The sequence below is a fragment of the Petaurus breviceps genome, unplaced genomic scaffold (genome assembly GCF_028583685.1).
Source record: "Petaurus breviceps papuanus isolate PSGF00001 unplaced genomic scaffold, PetGlider_PUasm1.0 140, whole genome shotgun sequence".
Classification (NCBI taxonomy): Eukaryota; Metazoa; Chordata; class Mammalia; order Diprotodontia; family Petauridae; genus Petaurus; species Petaurus breviceps.
The window spans coordinates 53,409,197-53,418,830 of record NW_027185698.1 but is presented as its reverse complement, the minus strand read 5'-3'; the positions used below and the strand labels follow the sequence as shown (position 1 = coordinate 53,418,830).

Sequence of the window (9,634 nt, the reverse complement as noted above, 5' to 3'; positions counted from 1 at the left end):
GGTAAATTCCTAGTATTTAAGGTCCTCCACAATCTGACTCCAACCTATCTTTCCTGTTTACATTCTACATTTATACTCTGCACTCCATGCTCTATCCAAACTGAACTACTAATTACTCCCCAAATTCTAACTTGTCCTGGTTTCTCCATGCAGGGTGGCCGTCATGACAGGAATGGCCTTACCACACATCCCTCCCTCCTACCACAATCCTTCTCCTTCCAGGCCTAACTGGGGTGTTAATTGCTTTGTGAAGCCTTAGATCACACTTGGGCCATATATTACAGTATAGTTATTTAAGTATTTCTTCCTTCAAGCACCTTCAATTAATTCAACATTTTAGAGCCTTGGAAAGAGTATTTGCTCTGGAATCAAAGGACCTGGATTCAAATCCCACCTTTGATGATTACCACCTGTGTGATCTTGGGCAAGTCATTTAATCTCTGCTAAAATAAGTTTCCTAAAAAAAGGATTTTGATTCTATGATGTATTAAGTCCTTGCCATGGGCCAGACACTGTGCTTAGATGAGAATACAAAAATAAATATGAAACAATCCTTGACCTCAGGAAAATTACATTCTACTTGCCACTTTCAGCCCTAGTGCCAAGCACAATGTCTTGACCATTGCAGGTCCTTAATTAATGTTTGTGGAATTGAAGTTTAGCTATGATCTTATGCTATCACCCAAGTAGAAGGAAAGATGCATCAGAAAAGTGGCAAACATGGAAGATCCTAATTCAAAACTGAGACTTCAATATTATGCCATCCAGTTTCAGTGAGTTCTTTTGGACACAGACCTTCCCAAAGAGAATTAGACCAACACTGATGTAAGACCTTGGACATCGAACAGAGCTTTGCCTGTAAATCCTCATAACTCCAAGGGAACTATGCTTTGGACTGGAGAGTGATGCCCCCAATTAGCTCCTGACATAGGAACCACCCAGCAATGGGTAGATACTCTTCTCCAAATATAATTGTGTGTGCCTGTGCACCCATGAGAGTGTGTGAGCTTGGCTGCAAGGATAGGTCACCTGAGCTAAGTCTTGAAGGAACATCAGGATTTGAAGAGGATGGCTTGCATGGGTTTAAGAAAACAGAAGGCTGAATGCTGAACATGTGGATTTGTGCTAGTCCAGTTTTGCAGAGCCATAGAATGGCCAAAATGGAGTTATGTAATAGAGCCTTGGTTATAACCAGATTGCAGGTGGCCTTGTACAATAAGCTAATACATTTTCTTTGATAGGCAGTGTGAAGCTATTTAAGACTTTGGGCATAGGGGAATAACATGGGCAAATCTATGTCTTAGAAAGTACATTTTGATGGATTTGGGAGGATAGATTAGAAAGGGGATTGACTAGAGGTAGGAAGACCAATGAAGAGGTAGTCACAATAGTCTAGCCAAAAAGTGATAGAAGGTCTAAAGTAGGGTGGTGATCAGAGGAGTCAATCAATCAATTAATTAAGTGCCTACAACATGTCAGGCATTGTGTTAAATGCTAGAGATATAAAGAAAGGCAATATGTGTGGAAAGAAAGGAACAAATGAGAAATTATAGTGGTAGAATCTCTAGGATCTGACTATCAGTTGGATTTGGGTGCAGGCTTGAGGAAGAAGGAAGAATCAAAGATGAGTTTAAGGTTATAAACCTGGGTGACTTGAAGGATAATGATATCCCAGAATGAAATAGAGAGCTTTGGAGGAGAGAAGAATTTAGGATGGAGGGTGATGAATTCTATTTTGAACATGTTGACTTTAACAGAGAAGGAAACTGAGACTCAGAGAGGGACAGAGAGACTAGCTCAAGGTTATAGAACTAGTTTGTGCCAGGGCTGAAGCTGTAACCCTGAATACTGCTATACCTGGAAGTGGGATATCACATAGCCTTTACACCCATGGTTGGAGCCACTACAGAGGAAGGGGATGACCAAGTTGCAGGCTCCATTTTAAATACCCAGAGGCAAAAGCAAGCCAAGCAGCTGGAGCCTTCTGGTTGAGATAACACTATTTGGGTTCAGGTCCTCCAAGCCCTGATAATCTCTGGACAGAAAAAGAATCCACACTTATGACAGAATTATTGGGGATTCTGCTGAGGGCTTTCTGCTTTCAGTTTTTCTGGCTCCATCTAAAAAGTTGATGGGGAAGAGGGCTCTTCTTGGACTGTGCTCTCATCAATGATCTGTTTTTCAAAAGTGAGTCACCAGTAGCAGCATCTACAACCAGACATTTGGAAGGTACAGACTACTTTACCAACCCATGGTATGTACCACATAAATATGGAAAATCATAGATACACAGAGTACTTAAAGAATCCAGTCTTGCCTAGCATAAGGGAAATCTTACCATTAATTAGATCAACATTTTTTTTTCACTAGGACCATAAACTTGTTTTTTAAAAACATATATTTTGATAACTGTATTTCAATATAATAAATTTCTTTTGTAATCCTATGTATTTTATTCTCATGCACTAAAAATTCCATGATCAATGGGAAGGCTTCCCAATGGAGGCTGGGAGAAAGAAGATGGAACCCTAATCCTTGTTCTCCAATCTGTATGCATTATAAACTTGTTACCTTTCAGAAGTTGTTAAGGGTGCCTCTTTTTTCTCATTCTCATTTGCTGGAGAGTGAAGTTTCTTGAATATTCAATAATTGCCTTTTCCCTGTTTCTCATCCAACTGGTCAAATGGGCAGTCCTTCCTAAATACTTACCCATTTTTACCTGCTGTGTCCCAATAACCAAGCCCACTCCTTTTGTTACACATATTTTCAGGGACAAAATAGTCCAAAAGGATTTTATTAAAAAGCCCTTTAAAGCACTAAATCTCTTATTTCAGGACACACTAGCTTGGTGTGGGAATAATGTTTGTGTTTCTTGCTTTTGGTTTCTCTTGCTGTGATTTCTCCAGCGATTTGGGCTTGACTCTGTGTCCTGGGGGCTCCAGGGCAGTGATGGGGAAGTTGGGGCTTGGCCAAGAGCAAAAGAATGACCAGCTCCACAACCCACAAGGAGCCACAGGGTTAAACTTGGAGATTCCACTAGCTTTGGTGCCCAGACATTGTCTTCAGTGCCATCTCCACACATGCCATGCTCATTCCAGCCCCAGGAGTAACACATGCTTCCTAGAGGAGAAAGAAGAAACAATGAACATGAATTTCCCACTAGAATGCATCAGAGCAAATCTCTGGGCTCTGGACTGCCTTTCCTAGCCCTGCTGAGTTAACTCCTACTCTTTAGCATAGGAGTTTAACATTTTTGGGCCTTCCCGGTCTCTCTTATTCCTGAGGTGGAAAGACATCAATATTGGCCACCATTCTCTAGTTTAGAGAAAGACAGATGTCTATTCATTTGGCTTATGGATGAAGGTTAATCCCCTTGATACTGGGGACTATGGGCTTGGGGATGGGGGAGAAAGACTGTGCTCATTCTCACTGGCAAACAAGTCAATTGGAAGGCATTAATCTGGGATAGGAAGGAGGCCTGGTGGCTCTGGGCCCAGCTCACCACCTGGTTTGGGCAATGTGCCCAGCCCCAGATAGCTATACCAGCTGACAAGCAGCAGGAGTAGGGGTGGAAGGAGGGGCAGGGCCTGGCCACAAGGCAGCAACCAGCAGGTCCCTATCCTCCCACCAAATGGTTCACTCTCTAGAGAGATGAGGGTATTATTTGGAAGGCCAAAGCTGGGGATCTATCACAGGCTGTAGCTCAGAGGTTTCATAAAGACCCCTGGGACATCTCTGTGCTTACCGACCTCATGCACAGGGAACACTGATACTGGGCACAGGACCATGAGCCTCTCTCTCTCCCTGGGTCAAGCTTTCTGGACAGCTTTTACTGGGGGACAGAAGAGCTCATGCTACTGTTCTTGATAAAAAGTAAAGCCATCCTCTCTCGCACATGGGATAGGTCGAATGCTGCTCCCAGCAGCACACCAGAAAAATCTTTAGGTCTGGTGACAGGCTCCACTTGGCAATAGGTGAAGAGAATCAGTGAGAAGGAATGGTATCTGTCAAATGGAAAGCCTGTTTCACTTAAGTAAAAGAATATCGAAAGGGCCTTGACAATAAGATCTGACTTTTGGTTCTAGCCTTATCGAAAGAGTTGCTATGGAGACTTCATTGAATTCAGAATCCTCTCTGGACCTCAGTCTCCTCTTATGTACAATGAAGTGGTTCAACTCAATTCAGCAAACATTTGTTAAGCACCAGCTGTGTGCATAACCCCATGCTTGATTCTTGGATAGGTGCAAAGATGAGATAAGACAAAGTCTGCTCTCACTGAGCTTACTCTCTAGTAGAGGGAGATAAAACAAACATAGATAGCTGGAATGTACAATATTATGTAATGCTGGTGTGAGTCCATGAAGACAAATACCCATTGTGGGTCAACAGATCTTGAGCTTGGTATCATATTGTCCCCACAGATGATGATGATGATGATGAGAGGTGAATTTTTAAAATGTATGTAGTATACAAGAGGTAAGTAAGATGTGTTGACTTGAACAGCAGCAATAACACAAGATAGAACTTGGGAACTCTAGGATCTTGGAACAGATTACACACACACACACACACACACACACACACACACACACGTTGATATTGTGGAACAGTTCAAGATCCCTTAGCCCACATTGGATATTTGTGTTGATGGACTTGCACCAGCACCAAAGCTGTGATCTCCATGGGCCTGTGAGTATATGAAGGGGGGGGGGTAGCTTTGGGACTTCCCTGAACATCTAGTGTATCCCTACTCAGTGGGAAACCCAACCCTTTGAAAATGGGACCCAGCACATAGGGCAGGAAGCTGAATGGTCATTCTCAGGGATGGCTTCCTTGATGGAGAAGGTGGGATTTCAAGGATTTTTTTTTTTACTCTAGCAAGGAGGGATGATCAGAAGCCCTGATTAGAGGGTCAGTGACATCAGCTGACTTGCCATCTGATTCTGGCCAAGTCACCTCCTCTCTCTGGCACTCAGGAAGTCATGTTTATTAAGCATTTATTTTGTGCCTAGTGCTGACATTCAGGGGAAATAATTGCTTGCATTGTGGCTGTCATGGCTGTTGTGAAGACTGTAGCTATTGTGGCTCACACAGTTATTGTTCAGGATTGAAGAATTGTAAGGAGCTAAGGAGGGTGTGCCAAAACCTGCATGTGAACAGAAATCCCCTCTTATAGCTACACTCTGAAGGTAAAATCTAGTCTTCTATTGAAGGACCTATAGGGAGAGGAAACCTCAATATCCCTCCACTCTCCCATTCCACTTTCAGACAGCTCTAATTATTAAGAAGTGTTTTCTTTTATCTAGCCAAAATCTTCTTCTCACAACTTCCACTGGTTGCTCCCAGTTTCTCCCTAAGGAGCCAAGAATAATTAGTTTAATACTTCTTTTACACAACAGGTCTGCAAATGTTACTCATATACTGATATCATAACCATCTCTCTCTCCCAAGTTTTCTCTTCTCCAAGCTAACCATCCTTAGGATTCTTAAACCAATTCTCTTATGGCTGGATCTCCAGGTCCCTCATCATTAGTGTTTTCCTCTTGTGGATTCATTATAGTTTGTCAATATACTTTCTCCAAATGTGATACTTAGACCTGAATAAAATATTCCAGAACTTTTACCAGGACAGATAGCATGTTTATAACCTCCTTAATTCCTCCAAACAAAGCAGATCAAATTAAAAAAAAATTTGGCTGCCCTGTCATACATGACACATATGTAGCCTGCTGTCTACCCAAACCCCCAGGACTCATGTATTGTATTATCTCTTCCATCCTGTACATTTTTAACTCAATCAACAAACTTTATTACATGCCAGGCCATGAATTCAAATGAAGACTTTCATTTATTCCCATTAAGTTTTGTTTTATTTGATTAGGCCATAGTTCAAGCCTTTCTGATGTATATAGACTCCAATTTTGCTATCCAAAGGAGTAGCTACTGCTCTCTGCTTTAGGACATCTTCAGATGTGATAAGCATGCCACCTAGGTCCTCATGCAAGTCATCCAAACAAATGTCCAGCAGAACGGCACCAAGGACAGATCCTCAAAGCAATCACTAAGGATTTCCCTCCAGATTTATATTACTACTCTGTGATATAATCAGCTAGTTTAGACTCTTAACTAGCGATGCTATCATCCAGCCTAGATCTCTTTTTTATCCACAAGGATAATATGAGAGAATATCTCAAATAATGTGCTGAAAATGAGGTACATTTTCAGCATGTCATTCCTCTTATCTACCAGTCTAGTAAACTCAGTAATAAAGGAAAATGAGATGTTTGTCATGATTTGTTTTTATTCTTTTTTTTTTTTTAGATTGAGCCAAATATTTCATCCAAACTGTAAGTGCAGAGGTCATTCAAGAACCTGATCTCAAACACTGATAAAAAACAACCAAAACTTTAACCTGCTCCATTTTTTGTCCCTCCTTAGGCAACCTGGTGGCCCTCCATTCCCAGGTACTAACCTATTGGTGCAAGACCTAATGTAGAAATCCAGCCTCAGACACTTGACACACTTACTAGCTGTGTGACCTTGGGCAAGTCACTTAATCCCAATTGCCCTTCCTCCCCCTCCAAAAAGCAAAAAAAAAAAAAACCTTAATTTTGAGAGAAAAAAATCACCATTAGCCTTACTACTGTAGGAACCAGAACTCCAGAGCTCAAATGATCTACCAGCTTGAGCCTCCCCACCAGCAGGAACTACAGGTATACACCACCACACACTGCTCATGACTTGTTCTCAATGAGCCTATATTGCCTCTTAGAGGTCACTAGGTTCTCCCCCCAAGTGTTCTAAACCATTCCCTATCATGACACATTATTGAAATCCAAGTAAAATTTGCTATAGTACGAAGATTTGCTACAGTCTGAAAACTTGTTGTAGTTTTCTTCCCTTTTTTAAGCCTGGACAGTTTTTCAGTCAATAAGCACATATTCATTTGTCATTATTTTCCTGTCTTTGGTGCTAATATTCTAATTATCCACAATTTTCCAAAGACCACTGACAGACACTGCTTCAGCAGTTATATCCTCAATTTCTTTCAGGACCTTTGGACAGAGTTCATCGGGGTCTGAGGATTTAAATTCATTGAGATTGGTTAAGATATGATAGTCTCAAATTGTCTCCTCACTTATTTTAGGCCTCAGTTACTTGGTAAACCTATTTGTTCCATATTTCCAGATCTGAAAATAATTCTCCTTGGTAGAAAAAAACAATCGAAAGAGAAGCTAAGTAAGTCTTTCTTTCTGTCATGTTTTACTATCATTACATCAACTCCAAGTAATGCAGGTGACCTTTGAGATCCATTCCAACTCTGAGGGTCCTTGAACCTGTGATGTCCTCTTATCTTTCTTGAACTTTAAGGTAGTGTAATCATTTCATCCTTAAGATTCCCATCATTTTTACTTTAAAAACTACTTCCTCTTTATTGCCCAAAGCCAGGCTAAGAATAAATTCTTATTATTATTTTGAAGGAAGAAATTATCAACAAAGCAAATTAAGAATTGCTCAGCTGCTCTGCTTTTATCAGAAAAAGTCCTCCAATGGTGTTACTAGCTGAATTCCACATTCTACTACTATAGCAGGTCTCCATGCCAATTTTGTGCTCTCCTTCCAGAATGCATCATCCAGTTCTGCCTCCTGGACTGGTGGTTTATAGTAAAATACTACCATGATATTGCCTGTTTCTCCCTTCCCTAGCTGTTACCTTAATGTTCTGTGCCACACTTCTCCTGTCTGGCACATAGATTTATGCCTAGGCATATACTGTCTGCATATGCAGTTCATTGAGCCTCTCTTTCCCCTAATTTGTTCTTTTTTAGTATGGTATAGAGCTATATTGGTGTATTTTAATCATAAGTCACATCCTACCAAGTTTCCATGATGCCAACAAGGCAGTGCTTATGCCTTTGTTTTTGGATGATTCACTTCACTTATTACACATGCTCTATACTCTTAGGTTTGTACATCGGAAGTTATGCATTCTATTATTGTCTTTCTTCCTTAAACTGTCTCCTGTAAATTAATAGGCATCTCCACTGGTATTTTTTGCCATGTCTTACCTCTGGTTTCTGACTTAGCAGTTGTATTTGAGCATTGTTCTCTTTCTTTCCATTTTCATTTTCAAGCCCTCTTATTCAGATCTGGAAGTTTCTAGGCAAATACATATTTCCCTGGATCCCAAAGGCATTTTATCCCTAAAAGCCCATCATTCTTGTATCTTAAATCCTATTCTTCAATAATCCCTCCTGAAATCCCTTCTTTGTCTTCTGAAGTCCTTATAATCCCTAGAACTGCTTTCTAGGCTCCTTCTGGTTGTATCATTTGTCCTCATCTACATTGCCAGGAGTAGGTCCTGGCTATAAGCCTAAGGAAACTCTCCAACATATTCCTGATACACAAACCAGGAATACATAAATGTCATTGCTACAGCAAGCTTCTCATATCCCTTTAGAATAGAATATGATATCCAGAGAAATCTCCTTTATATACAAATTTTAAGAACATTCTAATGGTATGATACTACTTACTTGGGGCTGAGGGGAGTAGCAAATTATAATCAAAGATGAATAAAGGAGGGGAAGGCAAGGGAGGAGACAGAGAAAGGTACAGACCAAGGGAAATGTCACTGCTGGATAGAAGGAGAAGCAAACAAAAGTAGGGCTCTATGGTGAGAAGACCACAAGATCTCAGGATGCCCAGAGAAATCCAAGGATAGTCAAGGGGTGAGTATGTACACAATCTTACAATACCTCTCTAGAGCCTTAAGAAGTAGCTATTTCCAGAATACCTCTATAGAGTCCTGTTTTCTCTTATCCCAAAGCTACTTTGCTAATTCTGAGAGGGCTGGTTTAACTTTTATCATTCCCCCAAGGGGCTAGAGGTAGTTAGCCTGGAAGGTCATGAAATGTGTACAGAGAACTGACATTCATAGAGACTGTTCAGGGTTTGCCCACACTCCTGACATTGGCATTTCCATTTTCCCTTCCCTTGAGAAAGCTAAACTTCTTTCAAGGCAAGAGAAAGGCCCAATGGTAAGGCCATGCTCTGTGGTGCCCAGTCTCTGTCCTTACTTTTTCCAGAGATAATGAACACTTCCAATGGCATATGAATGGAGTTGTCTCTCAAAGAAGAGATGTTTTAGGAAATTTGACCTTATAGTGGCATTTATCTACTTCTCAAGGTTTCACATTGACCATACATGCTCTAGTGAGTTTTTCCAACATGTTAAGACATTGGTAGAGGTTCCTATTGGGAGAATGTATGTTTTATCTGATTAGTGGGTAAGCAAAATTCCAAAAGGAAGTTAATTTCTGGGGCTAGGCATGCCACATGTAAAGAGACCACCAGGTTGAGTTTCTAATACTACAGTTAGTTTTTAAAAGTCCAACACAAAATAAATTGCATCCCTGTTCTTGGAAACTAACAAGACAATTCAAAGTTTGCAGTGTGCTTTGTTCTTTAAATGTGAGGGATAGAGGAAGAGTTTTGTACATAGCAGGCTCTCAATGTTCATAATGATAGACTGTCTCAATGAAACGGGAAAGAGAGAGAGAGAAAGAGAGAGAGAGAGAGAGAGAGAGAGAGAGAGAGAGAGAGAGAGAGAGAGAGAGACAGAGAGAGACAG

The 9,634-nt window shown here is 40.8% G+C and overlaps 1 protein-coding gene across 1 annotated transcript in view; it reads right to left on the bottom strand.

Moving 5' to 3' along the window:
- Positions 1-2,778: 2,778 nt before the first annotated feature.
- Positions 2,779-9,634, bottom strand: part of SERGEF (secretion regulating guanine nucleotide exchange factor) — a 242,658-nt gene continuing 235,802 nt past the window's right edge. Inside the window, 2 exon segments of the mRNA XM_069073139.1 lie at positions 2,779-2,932; positions 2,935-3,120. Of these exon segments, the coding sequence (XP_068929240.1) occupies positions 2,841-2,932; positions 2,935-3,120 (278 nt within the window). The 3' untranslated portion in view covers positions 2,779-2,840.